The sequence below is a fragment of the Mya arenaria genome, chromosome 10 (genome assembly GCF_026914265.1).
Source record: "Mya arenaria isolate MELC-2E11 chromosome 10, ASM2691426v1".
Taxonomy (NCBI): Eukaryota; Metazoa; Mollusca; class Bivalvia; order Myida; family Myidae; genus Mya; species Mya arenaria.
Genome location: NC_069131.1, coordinates 44,309,680 through 44,335,973, shown reverse-complemented (window position 1 = coordinate 44,335,973; position 26,294 = coordinate 44,309,680). Strand labels below are relative to the sequence as shown.

General features: G+C 38.7%; 2 protein-coding genes across 2 annotated transcripts; one reads left to right on the top strand and one right to left on the bottom strand.

Annotated features, from left to right (window-relative positions):
* The first annotated feature begins 1,046 nt into the window (after positions 1 to 1,046).
* Positions 1,047 to 7,150, top strand: LOC128204733 (uncharacterized). Its single transcript, XM_052906137.1, has 5 exons — positions 1,047 to 1,288; positions 4,077 to 4,208; positions 5,817 to 5,968; positions 6,489 to 6,562; positions 6,776 to 7,150. The coding sequence occupies exons 1-5, from the start codon at positions 1,112 to 1,114 to the stop codon at positions 7,111 to 7,113; spliced, it is 873 nt and encodes a 290-aa protein (XP_052762097.1). The 5' UTR covers positions 1,047 to 1,111; the 3' UTR covers positions 7,114 to 7,150.
* Positions 7,151 to 10,121: 2,971 nt separating this feature from the next.
* LOC128205235 (14-3-3 protein beta/alpha-B-like) lies at positions 10,122 to 25,427 on the bottom strand. Its single transcript, XM_052906741.1, has 5 exons — positions 25,046 to 25,427; positions 19,247 to 19,382; positions 17,968 to 18,131; positions 17,095 to 17,190; positions 10,122 to 12,934 (listed from the first exon to the last, which is right to left on the bottom strand). The coding sequence occupies exons 1-5, from the start codon at positions 25,340 to 25,342 to the stop codon at positions 12,884 to 12,886; spliced, it is 744 nt and encodes a 247-aa protein (XP_052762701.1). The 5' UTR covers positions 25,343 to 25,427; the 3' UTR covers positions 10,122 to 12,883.
* Positions 25,428 to 26,294: the final 867 nt, after the last annotated feature.

Sequence of the window (26,294 nt, the reverse complement as noted above, 5' to 3'; positions counted from 1 at the left end):
AGTGCAAGCAATAATGAATATATATATATATATATATCATATAATGAGTCCTTTAACAAGAAATTATATATATACGGTATACTGATAAATGTCGAGCGAGTGTAGCGATCGAGAAAAAACTTCGGAATGGAATCGAAAGTTTGTGCATTAGATGCTTGGTGTCGAAGTATTGGAGCATGCTCATCTTCGTACGGCCCAATCAATATACTAATATCCATCAATGTGCGGGTCTGGGTGCTTTCCTCCGAGACATTAGTTGCACGTATTCTTCCAAATTGTTGCCATATTGACGACTAAGTTGTAAACATAAGTCTGGTTATATTGTTTGCTTGTTTTCTTAAAGAATCCGAATACAGGTGGCTCTATTAATGAAATCCCGCTTAACCTAACGTCGGCACCCGGAAAACACCAAAAGCGGCCCGGAATCCGGCGTACCAAAAGGTTGGATGACACTCTCTATTGTAGTGTTATCCGATGATCGATTATAATCGAAATCCTGAAAAAGTTATGGCGATTATATTAGGTATAAAAATATGGATCCAGAGGGCAAATCCGTGAACGTCTTTTGTACGTGTATAAAAATATTCGATTATTAATCGATCATCAATAAGTTTTTCAATCCCCAATTATCGATAGTGAACTATATTTGATTACCAATACCCAAATATTGTACACCTGGTATACCGTATATTTTTAAGTTATATTTATTACACCTAAAACAACAATTGTAAGCTACGTGTACTGAAATTGACGCAATGACAATTAATAATAACAAGCCTTAATAATTTAAAACAAATCAACTAATTTGTTCTTTCACCATCACTTTGTTTTGCTCCAGGGCTTTTAAATGGGGGTCCAACTTCCGTGTGCGAATGTGATACACGTCACTTGTCGAATTTTCTAGTATAACAAGTATTATTGAAAATCAACGCAACAGTGTATTTCAGTTATTTTTGTAATTTAAGTGTTAATGAAACAAAAAGAATCCACAAAGCTGAGTTAAAAAAATATGGTGATTTAAATAAAGGACAACTTAAATACTATTATTAAAACGACGTCATTTCTTCGTAGCTTTCATTAACAACAGGATTGTAACAACACGCTGAAGAAAATGTCAGTGTTAACAGGGCTTATGGAGCCCAGATTGCTCGTGGTAATGGCGATTTTCGTGGCCATGGTAACGGGCCAAATGTTCGATAAAAATCCGACCATCTATGACCACATGAAAAGTGGAGCTAACACGGTCAAATCGAACCTGATCGAATCGGAACTGCAAATAGAAAAATTGGTAAGTTTTTACAATTGCTTCGTTGAGTTATTTTTCATTTCCGTTTTTTTTTTCGTTTGTTGGTACTCTCGTCATTTTCGATAAATCGTTCCTGCCATCCACCAACATCATCCATGTATCCACCTATCCATTTACATCATTCATGTTTCTACCTATCCATCTACATCATCCATGTATCCACCTATCCATTCACATCATCCATGTATCCACCTATCCATCTACATCATCCATGTATCCACCTATCCATCTACATCATCCATGTATCCATGTATCCACCTATCCATTTACATCATCCATGTATCCACCTATCCATTTACATCATCCATGTTTCCACCTATCCATCAACATCATCCACGTACCCACCTTTCCATCTACATCATCCATGTTTCCACCTATCCATTTACATCATCCGTGTATCTACCATTCCATCTACACCATCCATGTATCCTTGTATCCACCTATCCATTTACATCATTCATGTATCCACCTTTCCATCTACATCATCCATGTATCCACCTATCCATCTACATCATCCATGTATCCACCTATCCATCTACATCATCCATGTATCCACCTATCCATCAAGATCATCCATGTATCCACCTATCCATTTACATCATCCATGTATCCATGTATCCACCTATCCATTTACATCATCCATGAATCCATGTATCCACCTATCCATCTACATCATCCATGTATCCACCTATCCATTTACATCATCCATGTATCCATGTATCCACCTATCCATTTACATCATCCATGAATCCATGTATCCACCTATCCATTTACATCATCCATGTATCCACCTATCCATCTACATCATCCATGTATCCACCTTTCCATCAAGATCATCCTCGTATCCACCTATCCATTTACATCATCTTTGTATCCACCTTTCCATCTGCATCATCCATGTATCCACCTTTCCATCTGCATCATCCATGTATCCTCCTTTCCATCTACATCATTCACGTATCCACCTATCCATCTACATCATCCATGTATCCACCTTTCCATCTGCATCATATGTGTATCCACCTTTTCATCTACATCATCCATGTATCCACCTATCTATCTGCATCATCCATGTATCCACCTTTCCATCTGCATCATCCATGTATCCACCTTTCCATCTACATTATCCTTGTATCCACCTATCCATCTACATCATCCACGTATGCAATTATCCATTTACATCATCCATGTATCCACATATCCATCTATATTATCCACGTATCCACCTATCCATCTACATCATCCACGTACCCACCTTTCCATCTACATCATCCACGTATCCAATTATCCATTTACATCATCCATGTATCCACATATCCATATACATCATTCATGTATCCACCTATCCATTTACATCATCCACGTATCCACCTATCCATCTACATCATCCACGTATCCACCTATCCATCAACATCATCGACGTATCCAATTATCCATCTACATCATCCATGTATCCACCTATCCATGTACATCATCCACGTATCCACCTATCCATCTACATCATCCATGTATCCACCTATCCATCTACATCATCCACGTTTCCAATTAACCATCTACATCATCCACGTATCCAATTATCCGTCTACATCTTCCATGTATCCACATATCCATTTACATCATCCACGTATCCACCTATCCATGTACATCATCCATGTATCCACCTATCCATCTACATCATCCATGTATCCACCTGTCCATGTACATCAACCATGTATCCACCTATCCATCTACATCATCCATGTATCCACCTGTCCATGTACATCAACCATGTATCCACCTATCCATGTACATCATCCACGTATCCACCTATCCATGTACATCAACCATGTATCCACCTATCCATGTACATCATTCATGTATCCACCTGTCCATGTACATCATCCACGTATCCACCTATCCATGTACATCAACCATGTATCCACCTATCCATGTACATCATCCACGTATCCACCTATCCATGTACATCATCCATGTTTCCACCTATCCATGTACATCAACCATGTATCCACCTATCCATGTACATCAACCATGTATCCACCTATCCATGTACATCAACCATGTATCCACCTATCCATGTACATCATCCATGTATCGACCTATCCATCTACATCATCCATGTATCGACCTATCCATCTACATCATCCATGTATCCACCTATCCATGTACATCATCCATGTATCGACCTATCCATCTACATCATCCATGTTTCCACCTGTCCATATACATCATCCATGTATCCACCTATCCATCTACATCATCCATGTATCCACCTATCCATGTACATCAACCATGTATCCACCTATCCATGTACATCATCCATGTATCCACCTATCCATCTACATCATCCATGTTTCCACCTGTCCATGTACATCCATTGATTCTACGCTCCCTCTGTCAATCCCTCCATTAATCCATCCTAGTTCGTTCTTTCATTCAATCGTTAGTATAAAATGTTTTCATGTATTCATTCTTTTGATCGTTTGTCCATGCACGTCTTTCTTTTTGTTAAAGTTATTTCTTCAGCGGAAACGGGTTACATATACAATATAGATAGCAGTATCGGTCAGGGTCCATTCTTCAAATGTAGGCATACTCTAGTAGGTTTATAATTTAAAAAAAATAACTGTTCACCCCCTTGACCGATACTGCTATCTTGAATCGTTTACATTACGTCCTGTAAGAAAAATCAAATATATTTTTTTTAATGAAATAGGGTTATTTTCAAAATAAGTACCCTATTAAAATAATAATAATACTTTTCTGCTTCTAGTTTATGCCAGACGAGTGTGTCCTGAACGACGAGGATTTTTATGGCGATCGTCAGGTTGAAATAGAGATGGAGAGGCAGCGACTGCGGCTCATCCAGGCGGAAGAAGGCGACACTGTCACGCTTCATTACACTGTACGTAAATTTTACACTATGTACGCTATCCCGGAGGAACGTAGTTAGGTACTTCGTCGAAAATTTGAAATTATTGTCATTTTTTTTTGTTATTTTGCTATAGAGTTCAATGAAATAAACTAAAGCCAGTATTTATGTGGAATTCAAATGTCATTTGTCCTTTTGTGACGTTGATACATATCTAAGATTATTGAAGTAACGAATAAGATCATTTAATAAAACGGGCCCGTTACATTGTGTCTGTGCACGGTGCACAAGTATGTAACAAGTCTGATTTACTCACTGAGGCCGACGCCCTTAGACAGGCCAGTGGCATCGTAAAATAATCGTACACTCACCCAGCTATATTGGATATACGTTTAGTGTTCACTTAAAGCAATGATTTAGTCTGCTATCTTCAAATACAGCATTGTACATGTATCACCGAAACGCCAATACAAAACTTAAAATTCATTAATTTTCTAAGCATTTAATTCCAGAACGAGTGATTCAGGACCAACGCTGGGTCAAGGGGCTTATTTTACCCCTTTTAAAATGGGTTTAAAAGGCATATTCCAGGGTACTTGCTATGTTTAATAAATAATAATAAATACAAATGTCAGCGAAAACAAACATAACAAGTGTACACTGGTCTGAAATTCTGCTCTCGGGACTAATCCTGATTGATTATCTAATTCATTTTCCATATTTTGATAACTGACTAAACACACTGACACATCTTCCTATTGGGGGACTGTCCCGAGTCCCAAGACTGCCGTATTCTGTGGCGTGGGGACTGTCTCGAGTCCCAAAACTGCCGTATTCTGTGGCGTGGGGACTGTCTCGAGTCTCAAAGCTGCCGTATTCTGTGGCGTGGGGACTGTCTCGAGTCCCAAAACTGCCGTATTCTGTGGCGTGGGGACTATTCAGAGTTCCCAAACTGCCGTATTCTGTGGTGTGGGGACTGTTCCGTGTCTCAAAACTGCCGTATTCTGTGGCGTGGGGACTGTTCAGAGTTCCCACACTGCCGTATTCTGTGGCGTAGGGACTGTTCCGAGTCCCAAGACTGCCGTATTCTGTGGCGTAGGGACTGTTCCGAGTCCCAAGACTGCCGTATTCTGTGGCGTGGGGACTGTTCCGAGTCCCAAGACTGCCGTATTCTGTGGCGTGGGGACTGTCTCGAGTCCCAAGACTGCCGTATTCTGTGGCGTGGGGACTGTCTCGAGTCCCAAGACTGCCGTATTCTGTGGCGTGGGGACTGTCTCGAGTCCCAAGACTGCCGTATTCTGTGGCGTGGGGACTGTCTCGAGTCCCAAGACTGCCGTATTCTGTGGCGTGGGGACTGTCTCGAGTCCCAAGACTGCCGTATTCTGTGGCGTAGGGACTGTCCCGAGTCCCAAGACTGCCGTATTCTGTGGCGTAGGGACTGTCCCGAGTCCCAAGACTGCCGTATTCTGTGTCGTAGGGACTGTCCCGAGTCCCAAGACTGCCGTATTCTGTGGCGTTGACCAAAGCTTGCATTTCTTTATAAGGCAAGTCGAGCCCAGCAACATCATAAACTTCATGTATGTTTGTGTCGGTTTAGTTCGTATTTCTTTCCTTACAATATGTCATGCTGTGTGTTTGCAGCTGTCCCTGGATGACGGCACGGTCCTGGACAAGTCTATACACGAGCCTGATGACATTCACGCCGAGGAGATCATCATACCAGCCATCTTTTCCCTGGGCTACCAACAAGTAATTACGGGCTGGGAAATAGGCGTCACCGGCATGTGTGTTGGGTAAGGAATCTTGATATTATCTTAAACACTTTTGAGTGAGCGCAGTTTGGACATGCGCCTTTCGTGGTTTTGGGTAAGGGGGGCCCTCACACAAGAATATTTAGGTTAATTTAAGCTTAAAATGGTGCATTCTATGCATATTTATTGTCACCACATTGACAGTATAGTCACTTTAACAAATTAAGTTATGTAGCAAGCCTCTTCTGACCCGCAAGAGGACAATACTTTCAAGGAATATGTCAATTTGATGCACCTATGCAATTTGCCGTACTACATATATGTACATTTTCTGTACCACCAGTACACGTTTTAAATGAAACATATTAGGGGTACTTCCAGTATTTGACGTTAGTGGGAGGGAATTTCACTGGCGTAGTTTGACCACACCACACCCCCACCCACAAAAAAATAAAATAATGACAATAATTAACGCTTTAGTTAAGGGGGGGGGGGGGGGAGGGGCGCACACGCAGACCATGTATAAAGATATCAGTCGTTCTAATACATTGCTATATTTCAGAGAGGTCCGCAAAATCACCATTCCGCCACAATTGGCATACGGACCCAATGGATATAAACAGAAAAACATACCGGGTAAGTTTGTTAAATTCATTCCGTGATGTTACTGTAACGTATGAACTGTCTCGGTTATTTGTAATATAATGATCGTCTTAATGCAAGTTCTATTAATCTATCAAACCACACAATTGCTATTGCTATGGAAAATAATGTTAACGCTTTGCCAGGTTTTCTGTTAACAGTTAAGTGTTTGAATGGAGTTATCCACGTACTGGTTATACCTTTCAGCTGATGCAACTTTAGAAATCGAGACGAAACTGGTCAGTTTGAAGAAAAAAGACATGGTCGACCACTACATGGATTTCCTACGTAATCTTCACGTGTACACGTTCTTTATTCTCGGACTCACGTTTCTCATGGGCGGTTTCTACAAAGGTCAAATAGCAGAAAAGAGGCGCTTGTATCGCGAGATAGCAGAGCGGAAACGTCAACGTGAGATAGAAAACGAGATTGAGGATGATGAAGATGATGAGTGTGATGATGAAGTGGCTGATAATAGTGAGGAGAATGTATCTCAAGAGACTGGTGACATACCACAAGGAAATGACTGGAACACTTCCCATTGAATGATGGAATACGTGCAAGTGCGATTCCAGTATTTATTTCCGCTATGCTGTAGGTGATCTTAAGTATTTAATTTATACGAATGTTTGTTAATAAAATAAATAAACCTACTATAAAACAGATTTATTTTTACGAACAGAAAAAAGAGAAAATGTACTTATTTAAAACTGTATGTAATGTTTGGTTTTCAAACCATGTCAAATGTATTTCATGCGTCATGCCAGTATGAAGAGATCTTGGTCGCAACATTTAATCTAAAAGAGCGAGCTAAACGAACCAAGTGACCCGTGGTACCAAACACAGGGGTCCTCCTTAGAAACTCTCCAATATATGTAGTCATATTGATCAAGACATGTAAGGGCACCGCTGTCCAGAACAAAATTACGCCCCAAGGATACTGAAGCAAATGGCCTAAACGGCAAATTCGGGACTTAAATGTTTTGTCAAGAGGCAGTCGCCTGTTCCGTTTCACCACGCTCACTCGGATTGGGAACGAACCCACAACCACTTTGTCATGAGGCAGACGCCTATACCGTTTGAACACCCGCACTCTGGTTGGGAACGAACCCACAACGACTTTGGTAAGAGGCATACACCTAAACCGTTAGGCCAGTCTCACTCAGGTAGGGGACGAACCCACAACCACTTTGTCAACAACCAGACGTCTATACCATTAGAACACTCTAACTCATGTAGGGATGGAATCTTCGATTTTGGCAAAAGGCAGACGCCCAAGCCGTAAGACCACTCTCACTCTGGTTGGGGAAACGAACCTTTAGCCACTTTGGCAAGAGGCAGACGCCTTAACCGTTTGACCACTCTCACTATGGTGGGGAACGAACCCACAGCCACTTAGTCAATAGGCAGACGCCTTAACCTTTTGACCACTCCCACTGTGATGGGGAACAAACCCACAGCCACTTTGGCAAGAGGCAGACGCCTTAACCGTTAGACCACTCCCACTGTGATGGGGAACAAACCCACAGCCACTTTGTCAAGAGGCAGACGCCTTAACCGTTAGACCACTCCGTGGTGGGGAACGAACTCACAGCCAGTTTGTCAAGAGGCAGACGCCTTAACCGTTAGACCACTCTGTGGTGGGGAACGAACCCACAGCCACTTTGTCAAGAGGCAGACGCCTTAACCGTTAGACCACTCTGTGGTGGGGAACGAACCCACAGCCACTTTGTCAAGAGGCAGACGCCTTAACCGTTTGACCACTCTGTGGTGGGGAACGAACCCACAGCCACTTTGTCAAGAGGCAGACGCCTTAACTGTTAGACCACTCTGTGGTGGGGAACGAACCCACAGCCACTTTGTCAAGAGGCAGACGCCTTAACCGTTTGACCACTCTCACTATGGTGGGGAACGAAACCCACAGCCACTTTGTCAAAAGGCAGACGCCTTAACCGTTTGACCACTCTCACTATGGTGGGGAACGAACCCACAGCCACTTTGTCAAAAGGCAGACGCCTTAACCGTTTGACCACTCTCACTGTGGTGGGGAACGAACTCACAGCCACTTTGTCAAGAGGCAGACGCCTTAACCGTTTAACCTTAACCGTTAGACCACTCTCACTGTGGTGGGGAACGAACCCACAGCTACTTTGTCAAAAGGCAGAAGCCTTAACCGTTTGACCACTCTCACTGTGGTGGGGAACGAACCCACAGCCACTTTGTCAAGAGGCAGACGCCTTAACCGTTAGACCACTCTGTGGTGGGGAACGAACCCACAGCCACTTTGTCAAGAGGCAGACGCCTTAACCGTTAGACCACTCTGTGGTGGGGAACGAACTCACAGCCACTTTGTCAAAAGGCAGACGCCTTAACCGTTGACCACTCTCACTGTGGTGGGGAACGAACCCACAGCCACTTTGTCAAAAGGCAGGCGCCTTAACTGTTAGACCACTGTCAGTGTGGTGGGGAACGAACCCACAGCCACTTTGTCTAAAGGCAGAAGCCTAAACCGTTTGACCACTCTCACTGTGGTGGGAAAAAACGAACCTTTAGCCACTTTGGCAAGAGGCAGACGCCTTAACCATTTGACCACTCTCACTGTGGTGGGGAACACACCCACAGCCACTTTGGCAAGAGGCAGACACCTTAACCGTTTGACCACTCTCACTGTGGTCGGGAACACACCCACAGCCACTTTGGCATGAGGCAGACACCTTAACCGTTTGACCACTCCCACTGTGATGGGGAACGAACCCACAGCCACTTTGTCAGGAGGCAGACACCTTAACCGTTTGACCACTCACACTGTGGTGGGGAACACACCCACAGCCACTTTGGCAAGAGGCAGACGCCTTAACCGTTTGACCACTCTCACTGTGGTGGGAAAAAACGAACCTTTAGCCACTTTGGCAAGAGGCAGACGCCTTAACCATTTGACCACTCTCACTGTGGTGGGGAACACACCCACAGCCACTTTGGCAAGAGGCAGACACCTTAACCGTTTGACCACTCTCACTGTGGTGGGTAACACACCCACAGCCACTTTGGCAAGAGGCAGACACCTTAACCGTTTGACCACTCCCACTGTGATGGGGAACGAACCCACAGCCACTTTGTCAAGATGCAGACGCCTAAACTGTTTGACCACTCACTGTGGTGGGGAACGAACCCACAGCCACTTTGTCACGAGGCAGACGCCTAAACCGTTTGACCACTCTCACTGTGGTGGGAAACGAACCCACAGCCACTTTGTCACGAGGCAGTTGGGGGGGGGGGGGGGGGAAGAAACAACCACTTGAGCAAAAGGAAGACGCATATATCGTTTGACCATTCTCACTAGATGTTACCTACTACTTTTCTAACAGTACATTAATTTTGACCAATAGTGTCTTCATTAGGAAGCTTCCTACATAAAGATCGGCTTAAACCTGTTCATCCAACAAAGCAGTTTTCTAGAGTGTGTTAATTTGTCTGAACTCTTTCACATTTGAGGATTCATGACTTGCATATAACTTGTAACTAAGTAAGACACCTAAAATAAAATGAAACAAGATAACAACAGCTTTTGATTTATTGAAAGGCAGACACACATACTGCTGTTATTAAATCAAAAATGCTATATTAATTGACTTATAACACCTTTCAGAATCCGAGGGTAAACTCGATACAGAACGTGTTTATGTTGCTCAGATCTGTATTAAGAAATCATCATTTTAAAAAAATCGCAACATAAACATGTATAGCACTTGGTGGGGATAAAATAATAGGCAGGTAATTACTTTAATAGATTATACACTTTCATAGGTCAACTTTAGATAATACACTTAGACAACAATTTATTTAACTAATCCTTGAACTAGCAGTAGTAATAATTTGGTAGGATTTTTTGAGATATGCAATCTACATGTTGTGTTAAAATAACGTGGTGTTTCAAAAATTAAAACTTTAAGTGAAGTGTCGGTCAAATTGCTTCAATATTTATACAGTCGGCCGGAAGTAATAAGCATAAAGCTATTGAAGTAAATAGTTTTCTTTCTTCTGTAGCTATACCAATAGCCATTAACTATTAGTCTCACATATTGTTTTATATTATCAGATTCACAGCAGTACATTTAATCCAAAAATTAAGTATTAAACAGTATACAAAATCATACATTAAACAGCCTCACATTGAAATGTTGAATACATAACAACATTAAATCACAAGAGCAAACATAATACTCAATCATTCACTCTCAGTTCACAAAAACTTTAAAAGCATAACATGAAGTTATATTCTGCTGTGCACACCTACTGTTTATTTTCTATTTATACCACAACTGTCACAAAGTAATGTCATCTATTGATCCAAGAGCTACATTTTAAAATGTTAACCATCAAATACTTCATTAACAAATCTATTCTTGTTTTATAATTCTTTAGTATTTGTTACTATAACTTGTAAGCTAAGCAAATGGAAGAAGTTGTTATCAGTACATATCTCAAACCCATATCAGTATCTCATTTACAAGATAATTATCCCAGTTTCTCCCTCAACTGATAAATCAGTTCATTGAGATCCATGATAGGAATATCAGTCCTCATATTAAAAGGCTTATAGCCCACTTGATACACTCAACAGACTAGACTACGATGTCTTGTATGGCAAACATGACTAGTGCTTAATTATTCAACCATATAAAATATTCAAAGCACTAATACAATGGGTGCATGCCGCCATGGTCGAAATAAGCACAAGCACACCAGTGGGGTACAAATATCAAGTTAAACATTTAAATTTTAAAAAACACTGGTCTCAAGCATTTGAGCACGTTGACCCTAGGTTCTTAATGCAATACAATACCACAACGTTGGCTTAAAAACGAACACATTAACTTGGGACAAAACTACACACATATGAATGAATACAGATTCTCTGTTGTACCGGTCAAGATTATGTTATGGGTAAAGTGCAGGAATATTATGTTTGGACAAATACATACATAATAAGAGTATCATCAGCAGTGAATTCTAAGAAGCATTTTTATTCAGAATAGTCCAAGAGGATGTAAAAAATTGTCAAAAAGTACGCATTTGTTGATTAATTTTTACTCTTTTCCCCCATCATGCCAAATGTACATGTACATGTATGTATTTGAAAATAAAAAGAAAATAACCTGGCCTACACAAAATGTTGGTAATTATTCTGTTCTGTTGTAAATGTACCTTTCTCTGAGCAGCAAAACTAACCTTAACATTCATTACCATGATTATAAAATCACTATCTTTCACACAAATTTAAATCTATTTTATGACAATAATCATTTCTTCAGCATTAATAGCATCTAGAGTAAAGAGTAGAAGTCATCTACAAACTAGTTATTTAATAGTAATTACGTTTACCTATCACAGCATCTTTTCAAAGACCTAACACCACTACCACTATATTTCAATTGTTTAACAATTTAAAAAAAAATTAAGAATCAGTATGTTTTCCTAATGCTATTCCTAAAATACTTTTTAGTGTCATTGATTCTCTGTTACCATACTGTTTCCAATACAGCAATGTTATTGTGTTAAACATACATATATTTATACCTTAAACAACAGTACTGTATTTCATACATTGATTTGATAAAAAATGTATGCTTATTTTCACACCTGCCATGTAGATACACTTGACACAAATAATATAATTCCATATATTTAGAATATGTACTGATGTAGAACTCTTCATAAACGTCCATTCTGTTCTTTAAAAAATCAAAAGCAAGGGACAGCCATTAACTTAAACAACCTAACAAAATGAAAAACAATTCCTATCGATTTGAATGAAAAGATAAGAAAATACCCAGTTTGCAAAAAAAACCCGCAAAGAACAAGTCATTACACTATGTACCAGGACACTTAACATTTCAAGCAACACACTAAATATACGACTTGTCAGGGCTCAACATTACATTTATAAGCATGAATTGTAAGTGAATTTGTTTATTACAATTTTCATACAATCATACACATTAAGAGATTACTCTTTATCAATATTTAATTGCTTTATCAAGTGATACCCATGCAGACTTAAATTTCATAATGAAAAACATCTCAACAAATCAGATCATGAACATGTGAGTCATTAATGTCACGGTTAAAAAAAGCATTATGAGACCCATTTCTGAGACCTAAGTGTCCCAAAACACAGAGTAATTACTGTAATACAGGAAGGCAAGCATCCTGGGTAGACTGTGTGATTAACAATGCAGTATAATGTCCTAATGGTAAAAATGGCGCAACCCACTGGCCAACAAAAGACAAACAAAGCGCAACATTGCCCCGCCATCAGTTGTTATCTTCTGTCTGTTCCTCATTCTGAGCATCCGACGTCCAAAGCTACAAGAGAGAAATATATTACACATTTAATTATGTGTTTTAGTATCAACTAACAGCAACCCATTTTGAAGATGGTAACATAATAGCTTTTTCAATTCCAAGAGTTTTATACATGTTTATAGAACCTGATAATTTATCACTTGTCTTCATTTCAATTCAACATCACTCCTTAATCAAGTACCTCCTCAATCAATCAATTACATTTTTAACTACGAAAATACCCATGAATCAAGTAAAAAACACACAAGAAACACTGCGACTCAATCAAACAATGTTTTGAAGGTTTCAGTTTTTTTCTATTTTTATTTACATTAACCCTAGCAGCCCCAAATGCAACCACATGAAAGGTCCCAACTTAATTCTTCCTATACATTTTTTGTATACCAAGATACGTCACAAAATGTCAACCAAAACTAAAGTTATTCAGTACAAACCATTTTATTTATTTGGAGTAACAGTGACCTTGACCCTATGGCTCCAAACGCAATCCCATGAAAGGTCTCCATAATCTCTTCCTATATACCAAGTTTGATAGCAATATGCCTACCTCAACTAAGTTCTTCATAACCAACCGTTAACAGTGACATTGACCCAAGCGGCCCAAACGCAATCCCATGAAATGTCTCCATAAACTCTTCCAATATGCCAACGTTTGGTCGCAACATGTCAACCCTCTCCAAGTTATTCAGTACCAAACATTTTTTTCTATTTTTAGTTACAGTGACAATATCATTGACATGAGGGGCCCCAAACGCAACCCATGAAAGATCTCCATAAACTCTTCCTATATCACAGTTTTGGTCACAATAATTATGTCAACCCTAACTAAAGTTCTTCAGCTCCAACAGTTTATCTCTCTTTAGTAACAGTGATCTAGCAGACTCCAAACGCAAATCCCTGTTAAGGTCTCCATCAACTCTTCCAATACAAGAGATGTTTGTCAAACATTATGCCCCCCCCCCCCCCCCCCCCCCCCGAGCGCCATGTTGTCAGGATCATATGGACAATTGAATGAAATATGCATGGACCGAAATGACAGCTGATTTGTTGCTGTTTTAAGATTATGACCATTAAAGTGTGAGGATAAAGTGTGTTATGACCGTCATGACCTTTGACTCTATGAACTCAAAATCCAGAGTCATCAGCTGGTCACCAGAAACCTAAAGATCAAGTTTGAGGGCCATGGGTGCAGGCATTGTCAAGTTATCACAAGACAAGTTTTTTTCGTTCAAGGTCACTGTGACCTTGACCTTTGACCAGATGACCACTTAAATCATAAGGGGTCATCTACAAGTCAGATGCAACTCCAAGTTAAGTTTGAAGGCCATGGGTTCAGGCATTGTTGAGTTATCACTCGGACAACCTTTTACCATTCAAGATCACTGTGACCTTGACCTTTGGCTCTATGAATCCTAAATCAATAAAGGTGATCTACTGGTCAGGCTTAACATCCATGTCAAGTTTAATGATCATAGGTTCAGGCATTGTTGAGATATCAGTGGGGGAAGATTTGTTAACTCTTTTGCGTTAAAGGTTACTGTGACATTGACCTTGGCCTGATGACCCCCAAAGTCGATTGGGGTCATCTACTGGGCAGGCCCAACCTTCATGTCAAGTTTGATGACCATAGGTCCAAGAATTGTCGAGTTTGCTTTCAAGGTCACTGTGACCTTGACCTTTGACCCCTAAAATCAATAGGGGTCATCTCCTGGTCAGGCCAATTCTCCAAGTCAAGTTTGAGGGCCATGGGTGCAGGCATTGTTGAGTTATCAATCGGACAACCTTTTACCATTAAAGGTCACTGTGACCTTGACCTTTGGCCCAATGACCCCAAAAACAATACGGGTCATCTACTGGTCAGGCCCAACCTCCAAGTCAAGTTTGAGGGCCATGGGTGCAGGCATTGTCACGTTATCACTCGGACAACCTTTTACCATTCAAGGTCACTGCGACCTTGACCTTTGGTCTGATGACCCCCAAAAACAATAGGGGTCATCTCCTGGTCAGGCCCAACCTCCATGTCAAGTTTGAGGGCCATGGGTGCAGGAATTGTTGAGTTATCACTCGGACAAGCTTTAAAATTATTTTACCATTAAAGGTCACTGTGACCTTGACCTTTGACCCGATGACCCCCAAAATCAATAGGGGTCATCTACTGGTCAGGCCCAACCTTCATGTGAAGTTTGATGACCATACGTCTAGGAATTGTTGAGTAATCACTCGGACAAGCTTTGGTCTACCGAGGGACCGACCGACCGACCGACCGACCGACATGCCTGTGCAAAGCAATATACCCCTCTTCTTCGAAGGGGGGCATAATAACCAAGTTTGGTTACAAGAGATCAAGCCTTACAAAAGTTTTTTACTGTATTCAATAACAGTGGCCTTGACCCTAACTAAAGTTATTCAGTACCATAGGTGAGTTTGATGCTAAAAACAACATAAATCATTCTTATAACCAGGTTTCACTTTGTGACAACCTTGTTAACTACGAGCGCCGCAATGAGGCAGAATCAGGTTTTTCATATAGGTTATTAAAATTTATAGCCAATTCATTTCTTGTACATTTGTATGAGGTAGAAAAATACAGCAGCCTTTCTCTTCACTTTTATGAAATAGAGACATAACTGAAAATTACTCTAGTTAATTAAGCTTATCTGTTTAGTCAAATTATCAAGTTGTTGTTCAAACTCTAGTTAAAAACACACCTGAATCCAGTACTTGCCCCTCAAATCGCATAATCAAGTATGTACACATTCATCAACTAACCAACTCCTTAATCTAATAACCAACCCCTTGATCAAGCACTTACCCCTTGATCAAGTACTTACCCTTTAATCAGGTTCTAACCCCTTGATCAAGCAACTACCCCTTGATCAAGCACTTACCCTTTAATCAGGTTCTAACCCCTTGATCAAGCACCTTCCCCTTGATCAAGCACTTACCCTTTAATCAGGTTCTAACCCCTTGATCAAGCACCTACCTCTTGATCAAGCACTTACCCTTTGATCAAGCACCTACCCCATGATCAGAACTTACCCCTTATTCAGGTTCTAACCCCTTGATCAAGCACCTACCCCTTAATCAGGTGCTAACCCCTTGATCAAGCACCTACCCCTTGATCAAGCACTTACCCTTTGATCAAGCACCTACCCCATGATCAGAACTTACCCCTTATTCAGGTTCTAACCCCTTGATCAAGCACCTACCCTTTAATCAGGTGCTAACCCCTTGATCAAGCACCTACCCCTTGATCAAGCACTTACCCTTTGATCAAGCACCTACCCAATGATCAGAACTTACCCCTTATTCAGGTTCTAACCCCTTGATCAAGCACCTACCCCTTAATCAGGTGCCAACCCCTTGATCAAGCACCTACCCCTTGATCAAGCACTTACCCTTTAACCAGGTACTAACCCCTTAACCAGGTTCTAACCCCTTAATCAGGTACTAACCACTTAATCAAGTACTTACCACTTCATCTTGTACTTACCCCTTAATCAAGCACTTACCCCAAACTCAAGTACTTACCCTTTAATCAGGTACTAACCCCTGACACATGTTCTTACCCTCTAAATCAAGTCTTTCACCCTTACTGATTGAGTACTCTAAAGAGCCGCAAAAAATACTTTTAACTTCATCACATGAATTGACCAATTGCAATTTGTCAAGATCACTTGGCAAGGGTTTTCAGTTCATCTTTTTGGTAATTTTACCATGTGCTTTTAATGATAAAACAAAATTCTATTAAGGGTCAACTGATTGTTTGATTGATAACTGGCATCTGGTCAATTGTTAGAGAAATTAGAAATAAGAATTTAATTTAAAACCCTTTATATTTTTTTGCCCATATGTGAATAAATATTTGGATTGATAAAATAAATATTCCTCTGCGTGTGTGTGTGTCTGTGTGTGTTTGTGTGTAAGTGTTCCTTTATTTTCCTATCAGAATCAGTTATTATTGCTTTGTTTATTGCGTTAAAACATCCACAGAAGGCCCGTTGGAATGGTACATGTGTAATGCTTGTATATAATCATGGGATGCTTTTGTCTAAATCTGTTACCTTCTTTAAATAAACTTCTTCTTATTATTATTTTTATTATGGGGGGAGACATAATTACTTTAAAATTAAGTACTTACTCCTGAATGAAGCACTTACTGTTAGGTTATCTCTTAGCAGCTGCATTATCAATGTACTATCTTTGTAGGAATCTTCATTTAATGTGTCTAGTTCAGCAATTGCTTCATCAAATGCCTGAAAAATCCACATTGTAAACATAACCAACTGTTTTCAATGTAGCAAAACAAAGACAGCATGTTTATATAATCATTCTGGTTTAGGTCAATATAAATCCTTTAACTGAGATACCTGTAACAGCATATCAATACGGGTGAAATGAACTAAGCAATCTTGGCTTTACAAAAATTATTTGCTTAACCCCATATTGGCCTTTGTTAGAACTAAAATTCCAGAAATTGAATGTGTTGCCTGACCTCCTGATTCAAAACAGGTTCATCTATTAGCATGGACCAATGTGCATACCAAGTTTGAAGACAACACCAAATTTGAAGACTAAACCAAGTTGTTTTAAAGTTCTGAATGGGAAACACCCATAAATCTAGTAACAGTTCCATGGTTACCTTAACCTTTGACTTACTGACCCACTTAAAAAAGGGTTATCTACTAACATTGATCAATATTAATATAGTAATATTTTTTGTTAAAGTCACCTTTAGGTTCATCTTTTAACCATGACTGATGTGCATAGCAAGTTTGAAGCCTAAATCAAATTGACTCAAACTTATTGATTGAAAGCAAAGGTGTGACACTGACAGACACAGTAATCCCTATGTACATGTATCAGCTACGTTTTGACCATTACAAAAGATATAATGTACAAAATGATAATTTTCTCTAAGCATTTTATTTCAGTTTTAAACTGCTTTGTAATTGGAAACCAAAATAAAAAAACAGGTGATTTTTAGCAAAATAAGAGTAGTAAATTTTATATCTATTTTTCGGACATCATACCTTTTTGGCGAGATTACATGCATCTGACGGGTTGTTTTTAATTTCGTAGTGGAACACGGAGTAGTTAAGTGCTAGCCCTAGCCGGATGGGATGTGTTTTAGTCAGTCCTTCACTGGCCTTTTTCATCGCCTCACCATATGCCTCATTAGATTTCTCAACCACCTCTGAAAAACAACAGGAAAAGATCAGAAACCTTTTATAACAAAATAATTACAACAGTACTGTAATAAACATTTATGGCACTTATTTTATTTCTAACAACCTCTTATTCTTGTTAGCATTCATAAAATATATGGTGTTGACATCAACAGACTTGGCGCCTCTACCACATTATCACTTCATCATTACATTCAAACATTTATGGCAAAATGATCCCATGCTACTAAGCTTCCATTTTCCAGGTCAGAGCTTTTCGTTCCAAGGAATACAAGAATCTTTATTTTAAGTCAGGTATATGATAACAAAACCAGAGCTGTCACAGAGACAGCGCACTCGACTTTTCTGCCGCTTTTCTGTGCAAGGATTGAAAAGTTTTGGTGAAACAGGCATGGATCACTGTAAAATTAGATTAGAATAATAGGTTGTTTAAAATAATATTCTAAGTCCCATAATAAAACGCCATTATTTGCAAAATAGAGTTATCTAACTTGGTTATTCAAGTAGGTTGGGTGGTTGAGTACCATTGTATAAAGTCTCAATGCAATACATCAAGTAGTTGCTGAGATATTAACCTACGTGTGAGAACATGCAAAACCTTAACCAGAATTTTTAAGTCAAATAATAAAGGCCCATTTTTTGCATCATATTCAAATAATTGTTATCTAACTTCATTAATTTAGTAGATTAGATAGTTGGGAATATATATAAAAAGTTTCAATTCAATAAATGATGTATTTACTGAGATAATGACTTAAAGGTGCTTACATGCAAAACCTTAACCAAGGTGTGACGCCAACGCCGACGCTAGGGTGAGTAGTATAGCTCTCCTTATTCTTCAAATAGTCGAGCTAAAAATTAGCTCCATGAGCTACTTTCTGACATGAACAACAAACATACATAACATATCAAAACATAACAATGAGCTGGTGACCTGGAAATGAAAGTATATACATGTAGTTTTAAATAGGTACACTATTGGAACAAGTATTTACAAAAGTTGTTTCTTATTATATTCATGCACCTTCTACAAATGTTCATACATAAAATGTTCACATTTAATAACTCATAATTAAACAGGAGTGTTGCTTAATATGTAGACAGTGAAAGAACTAGCACTTACCATCCCGAGTGCTGCCCTGGCTGACCTCAGCTAGGTAGCGATAGTAATCTCCCTTCATCTTCATGTAGAACACGACACTCTCTTCGTGGCCATTGTTTCCATTCACCTTTGGAATCAGTGACCCATCAAGCAGACTCTGAAAGCATACAAAATGGAAATAAGCAATCATATTACTGATTTTTCTCAATTATCAGTCTGTTTTTATCTTCACATGTTTCCTTTTGAATAGATGATTTTGGGTTCATGTTAAGAATGAACATCTGGACAAATTTGACCTTGTCAGACCGATTTCAGTAACCGAAAATGGCTAAAAAATCCTTTTTTTTAATTTAAGCTTGACTATTCCAAGAATAAGGAGGCTTTTCTATTTGCGTAAGCATCAGCGTCCAGTAATTTTTTAGGGCAGGTTGTAATTTTCATTTATAACTCCAATACCCTTCATTCTATTCACTTTATACTTCACACCATGTTCAGGACCATCACACACTGGAATTATGTAGTTCCATATTAACCTAGATACAAATTAAGGCCCCTGACTGACTAAGGAACTTAGGTTGAAGTTTGTGGGCACATTGTGTCTGGTTAAAGTTTAAGGGCAAGTTGGGAATTGTTACTAATTCCAGTATGACCTGATGATATGTGCAGAAAATTTTAATGCAGAAGTGATTATAAAAAAATCAAAATTCGAGTTACATTGAAGCTTTATATTATGAATTTGATGTGATTTAGGGTTGAAACAGATAGGGCTTCTACTTGTGTGACGATATCATTATTGGGATGGTTAATGACAAAGTTTATGTGAATTTGTTTAAAACAAACATAAAAGACATATTAAAACCTTGATAGAAATTACAATTATGACGTTTGCATTAATGCATTTGGAATTATTAGTGATTGTTTAAAGGCCGGGGTGCCTGACCCCAAATATCCTACCGGACAGCAATTAGGCCTATTTGGAAGAGGGCATTAACAACCTCATACTATGATAGTAAACCTGAAGTAAACAGGAATTGGTAGTGAAATTCAGTTGGCTGTTAGAGGGTCATGACCTTTCAAGATCTGTCAATCAATATTGCTGGGAAATTTTAATTTGTTTGACAGTTATAAAAAATAATATTTGAAAGTAGTTTTTATTTAAGGAGTGAATTGCGGGGTTGATTTCATTATCGGGGTATGAACGCAATTGGGTTGGTCAATGTGTGTGGAGTCCGAAGGACTGCCTGACGAATCTGCCATCGCTTAATTAATACACAGTACAAAGAGAATACTGTGAATATTTTCGCAGTCTGTGAATTTGTAAACATTTTGGGCTAAAAACGACAGGATGTCATTTACACATGTAAACATGGGAGCCTTGAACACCACAAGGGGGCACAACCAGCAATTTACCCAGCTCTAAGCTAGTAAACCAGCCTTATTTATTTACACAGCTTCAATCCAGCATCCATTGTTCGCTGGAACCATCTACCATCAAAGATAGTCAACCAGCCTACTCTCAAAATGGGTTCCAGTCAGCCATTGTGAGACTAGGAGGCATCTACAAATCTCTGTCTCCGTTTTTAATCAGTTCTTTTAAACAAAGTCAGGGCTTGACACTTATTCTAATACTTGGTTGCCCTTCGGGCAACCACCTAGCCATTTTCACTTGCCCGAATAGATTTTTTACTTGCCGAATTTTTTGGGGCTCATTTTGTTGTTATACTTAACAACAAAACCAATTTCCAGATTCAACCTGCACATCAGGGCTTGCTGTATTTGAAATAAATCAGTTGTCATGAAATTTGTAACTAATAGCACATACATTCAAATTATTAAGGATGAAATAAAATTGAATTATAAGAACGAACAGTCAACCTCTTATTATCTTAGCCTTGTAATCTTCCATTTATTTTGAAGTAAATTATAATTTATTGCAATGTAAAGTGAAATCGGACAGTTCCAAAAACCGAGCATCCGAAAATTGGAGCAGTCCGAAAAATAGCCAAAATGACCATTCTCACTGTGTCTGAGTCCAGGAAAACTGTTTCCCCAAGACTCGACCCAGCGTCGTTTTTGTTTCTTTTCATAGCTGGTCTTTTTCTCGGATGACTTAGCCTTTTTTCGTTTGAAACATTAAAAAAACTTGACAGCGTCGACTGTCAAAACATCATTTGACGATTTGTGTACATTGTTAGGGCATTAACTGGAATGCTAGCTTTATGGATTTGGTGCAGCTCACGCGATTGGCCAACGGATCTAAACGGAATTACTTGAGCTCTGTCGGAAAATATTCGGCAGTCTTCGCCATCGTAGTTTCGAATGAAAATGTCAGAGGAGCTACGTTTGACCCGATTTTTCGAGTCAACAACCAATGAGTGCATTAGTTTCGGTTTGATAAATACTCTCCAAGAAGGAGATTACGGACTACTTTTTTTACCAGAAGTCGCCACTATGACGAGTTTTTTTTGTTACTGCCCGATCGGGCAGGTAGATTCTAAAAACTACTGCCCGCCTGTAAAAATTACTTGCCCCGGGCAATCAGGCAGTGGTTAATGTCGAGCCCTGACAGTGTTAAAATTGAATTTAAAGGAAAAAGCTTTTCCGACTCCTGCGTACCTTCAGTGTATTATCACATCACAAGAATGCTTAAGTTGTGTGAGGCGATCACTAAAGATGATGAAGCATGCAGTTCAATATTCGCAATGGTACTGGTTGGAGAGCATTATAAGGCAGTAAAAAGTAGCTGGCAGTTGTCATTTTCTCCTTATATTCATTATTGTCATGGCATTTGTTGGCGTTATTCCATAAAATGTGTAATTTTGCTGCTAATAAAAGGTAAGAGAAAAAAAATCGTGTAGAATTTGTGTAAGGTGTTTCAAAATTACGAAAATGTTATAAAATCTGCAAATTCTCACTTGGGGCATGGTTGCGTGTTATTGAATGCGCATGCGTATTGACCAATTTGCATATTGATTTATAGCAATTAGTTTTCCCCTACAGGGTTTGAATTTTGACTCGCATACTCGCAAAATGCGAGCGACATTTACAAATTGCGAGTGACTTTTATTCACGCTCACAAAATTCTGCGAGTGGCTTTTTCTAGACCACAAAATTTTAAAAGGAAAGTAGAATAAACATGAACTTAACTCCGCTACGTAGTCGAGTGTAAACAGCCTATAAGTGGCATGTTTACACTACCAGTATAAAGAAGACAGTACAGAGTCACGCTCTAGTAAGTTTTCAAAAATAGAACAAATACGGAAAAGGAGTTTTATCTCGAATCTTTCCGGGATGCTCTGAGGCGTGCATTATACAAAGTGAATACGAATGACGTAATCACCTAGCTCAATCATTGGCTAAATTTAGCGCTTCTGCGCACTATATGTAAACCCCATCATCCTTTGAATATATTTTCGCCCAACTGTCAAAATGAATAGACTACTGTTGCTTTTTTTATTTCAAATTTATTTATTTTAATACTTACAGACTTAATGAAATCTGTAGCGTGCTTGTCGAATGGGTATTAAATTACCCAATGTCAAGGGTAAATATACAAAGTGAACAATGACAATGTATTGAACAGCTTTGTTATCAAAAAGCTGCCACCATCAGATGAGTCTTTCCGTACCCCCCAAATAGAATAAGCCATCAACAAGTTCTAGTAGTTGAGTCACTCAAGATTGATACTTTTTAATATTCTTAATATGTCTTAGGTGTAAATTTCTACTTTAATTAGACAATATTATAAGGGCATAAAGCAAATAATAAAATTGCAAGTTGAATTTTCATTTTGCGAGTTGCCTCAAAATTCACTCGCAAAATTTTGCGAGTGCTCCTCAAAGTTAAATTCGAACCCTGCCCTAAACATGTATTGTCAATATTGTATCATGAGCGACACAATCCTGGAATCGTATTTCATCAAATTGCTTGATTGAAAAAGTCGATGCATTGCAACATCAATGTCCACATCCTGAAAACAAAATTAACCTTGATTTTTATTGACGATTTCAGTAAACAAGCCAGACAATTCTTACAAACATATGCTCACCTAATTTAATGGTTTGGTGAAGTTCCTCAGGGGGATAATTGTTGCAAAATTTCCAAAAATGCTTCAAATGAAAAAATAGTGCTGTATTTTATCAATTGGCAGAATTTTGCTTGAAAAAGGCCTCTATGTGGTGCATTTCTTTCTCTTATGTGGTGCATTTCTTTCTCTATCAAATTGGATTAATTTCATGAAAACACACTATAGTCATCTTGTTTATACTATTAGTGAGTGTATTTGATCTCATATCAGGAATTTTTTTCTAATCAGAATGACACAAAAACATGTATTATGCTTTATGTAAGAAATTCCGGGTACTGCTTCTCATTTAACTTTTTAACATAATTATGCGTTATTGTTTGCCCCCTTTGGCGCCCCAAATTGCCACAGGTTGACATGACGTCACATTTTTTTTATATTATAAACAATCACAATCATTGAAATTAGACTTTTGGATGAACAAGCCTGAATTCATATACTATAGCTTGGCATCAAATTTTTGAACAAGCCCTGCTATATAAAATTCAGAATTTGAGCAAGCCCGGAAGACATTTTACCAGTGCAGGGCTTGTGGGCTTGTGTTAATTTCGACCACTGCAATCATACAACATTGCCCCATGGTTTGTGTAACTACAAGTATGATTTCCGTCGATACCTTTTCTATGCAGAATTTTTTTACAAACCAGTCAAAAATGCCAGACACTGCTCTCCAGCCAGTATCTAATAAACTTAGTGAAAATGTATGTAGTTAGCTTGCAGAGTTGTAATCATATTCCTTCTACCACTCGGGTTGTTTTAATACATTAATATTCAGACGTTTTATTCTGCGATTGATTAAATTGATGGTACACTTTAAAATACATTCAACTGCGTTTCATGCTATTTGTTGCTGAGGAACCGCTGCTCGTCTAGAGCACTGAATCGGTCACCTGGTACACCTATTGCCCCTGGTAAAACAAAAATATTTTAGTTCCAGAATTTCTTTTTGAAGTAACTGCCAAGATAATTGAAGCATCTTCTAGGGGACCCCTGGTAAAACAAAAATATTTGAAATGTACTTCCCTAACTTCTTTTTGAAGTAACTGCCACGATAATTGAAGCATCTTCTAGGGGACCTAAAAAGTTATCAGTTTTCTGACCTACCCTTTATTCTGATACTTTTGGCACTAATGTTAATTTTATAATTGCTAACTTTTTTTCTGTAATCATTTTTTTATATATACAGTCATCGAAATTAGACTTTCGGATGAACAAGCCCATATTCTTATACTATTGCATGGAATCATATTTTTGAACAAGCCCTGCTATATAAAATTCAGAATTTGAGCAAGCCCGGAATACATTTTACCAGTGAAGGGCTTGCAGGCTTGTGCTAATTTCGACCACTGTATATATCAGCGGAAACATGTGTTAGAGTACCAAGACCAAATCACAATGGTTCTTAACATGGAAATGATATAAGACACAACTTAAGTAAATAAAAGGACACAACTTAAGTAAATAAAAATTACATACCAACCAATGCTATTGGGCGAGAACCTGAACTTGAATATATTTATAATTTGCAATTTTTGGGCTGTGAAATAACAAGGAATACATCTTTATACCCTTTATAAACCATTGTAATTTGGTATTGATCGCTTCACAGTTGGAGCCTGAATGGATGCTTAAATTTGTATTGAGGCTTACAATATTTATAATCACCGCAGTATCTCGGTGGTACACATTACATGCATAAATTTATACGGGTATGACAGCTTTTTGGATATTCTTACCAAGACTTCCTCACAAATTTGTTTCAACTCCTCTTCTATTTTCTGTCTGTATTCTTTTGCCATTTGTGTCTTCTTATCACCCTCGGCGCTTTTGTTTTCAATACTTGAAATCACACGCCAAGATGAGCGACGTGCACCTACGACATTTTTGTAAGCAACCGAGAGCAGGTTCCGTTCCTCGTTTGAAAGTTCTTCCGACATTTGTACAAGTGCTTTCATGCCCCTGGCCATATCATCATACCGTTCAGCCTGCTCGCTAAACTTGGCCTTCTGCAAGAGTTCATCTTTGGATGCCATAGTGGACAATTTGGAAAGTTAACTCGAGTATCAGGTTCCTTTCCAAAACACTTGCTCAAGATGGCGATATACTGAGCCGATTCACAGAACTACTTTCGTGCTCGCATGACTAATATTCAGTTGTTTGGTATTGCAAATAATAAATTTATTAAATATATATTCATCACTAGTAAACAAAATTTCTAGGCGTTACTTTTTGATGGTATTTTGTTTACATACCTGGTAGCATTATAAAACATCTAATTATTACAGAACTACTTTTTTATTCATTAATATGTATCTGAAAGAGTTGTCTTTCTTCGATTTAAGAGGCGTTCCCAAATTGCCGGGGATTCTGCCATGACGTCACGGTCGCTATGGAAACATTAATTCAATAAATATACAACTTCAAAACTCATCATGATATGACTAGCCCCCTTGTAGGTACGCGAGCACAAATCCCTGGTCATTAATACTACTAGTCAATGTTTTTGTCCGAAATCGTTGTTTATGTCAGTAGATTCCATATGTCATAAAATAACATATATACTATATATATCACGGTACGATCTATCACACACTTATTTAAAATTCAGAGCATGATATCATGAACTCCCATCGTCGGCAACTCCGGTACTTTAATACGTCTATATACATACTACAATAGTTTTAATAAAGCAATTTGTACTCTAAGTAATGCAGTATGTACATAATCAATATACATATATATATATTCTACTAATTATTACTGCCGTAAGATAATCTGATACGTTCGAGAATTGTTTCGTGTTAACCACTTCATTTTTGCGATAATTATCTAGAGTTATATCTAGTTAATATTCGCGAAACTTTTTTAATAAGAAAATTGTCATGAGACTAAAAACAGGCTTGAAAGTGCCCAGCACTGCGTGTACGTGTTACAATGTACGTGTCTTCAAGGAAGACTAAATAGCCAAACCTGAAAGCAAAATAG

Coding starts and splice junctions, on each gene's coding strand:
- LOC128205235 (XM_052906741.1), bottom strand. CDS start 25,342: ATGGCATCCAAAGATGAACTCTTGCAGAAGGCCAAGTTTAGCGAGCAG. Junction 19,383..25,045: donor AAATTTGTGAGGAAGTCTTG/GTAAGAATATCC, acceptor GTATGCTTTCAG/AGTCTGCTTGATGGGTCACT. Junction 12,935..17,094: donor TGCTAAGAGATAACCTAACA/GTAAGTGCTTCA, acceptor TCTCTCTTGTAG/CTTTGGACGTCGGATGCTCA.
- LOC128204733 (XM_052906137.1), top strand. CDS start 1,112: ATGTCAGTGTTAACAGGGCTTATGGAGCCCAGATTGCTCGTGGTAATG. Junction 1,289..4,076: donor AACTGCAAATAGAAAAATTG/GTAAGTTTTTAC, acceptor TTCTGCTTCTAG/TTTATGCCAGACGAGTGTGT. Junction 5,969..6,488: donor GTCACCGGCATGTGTGTTGG/GTAAGGAATCTT, acceptor GCTATATTTCAG/AGAGGTCCGCAAAATCACCA.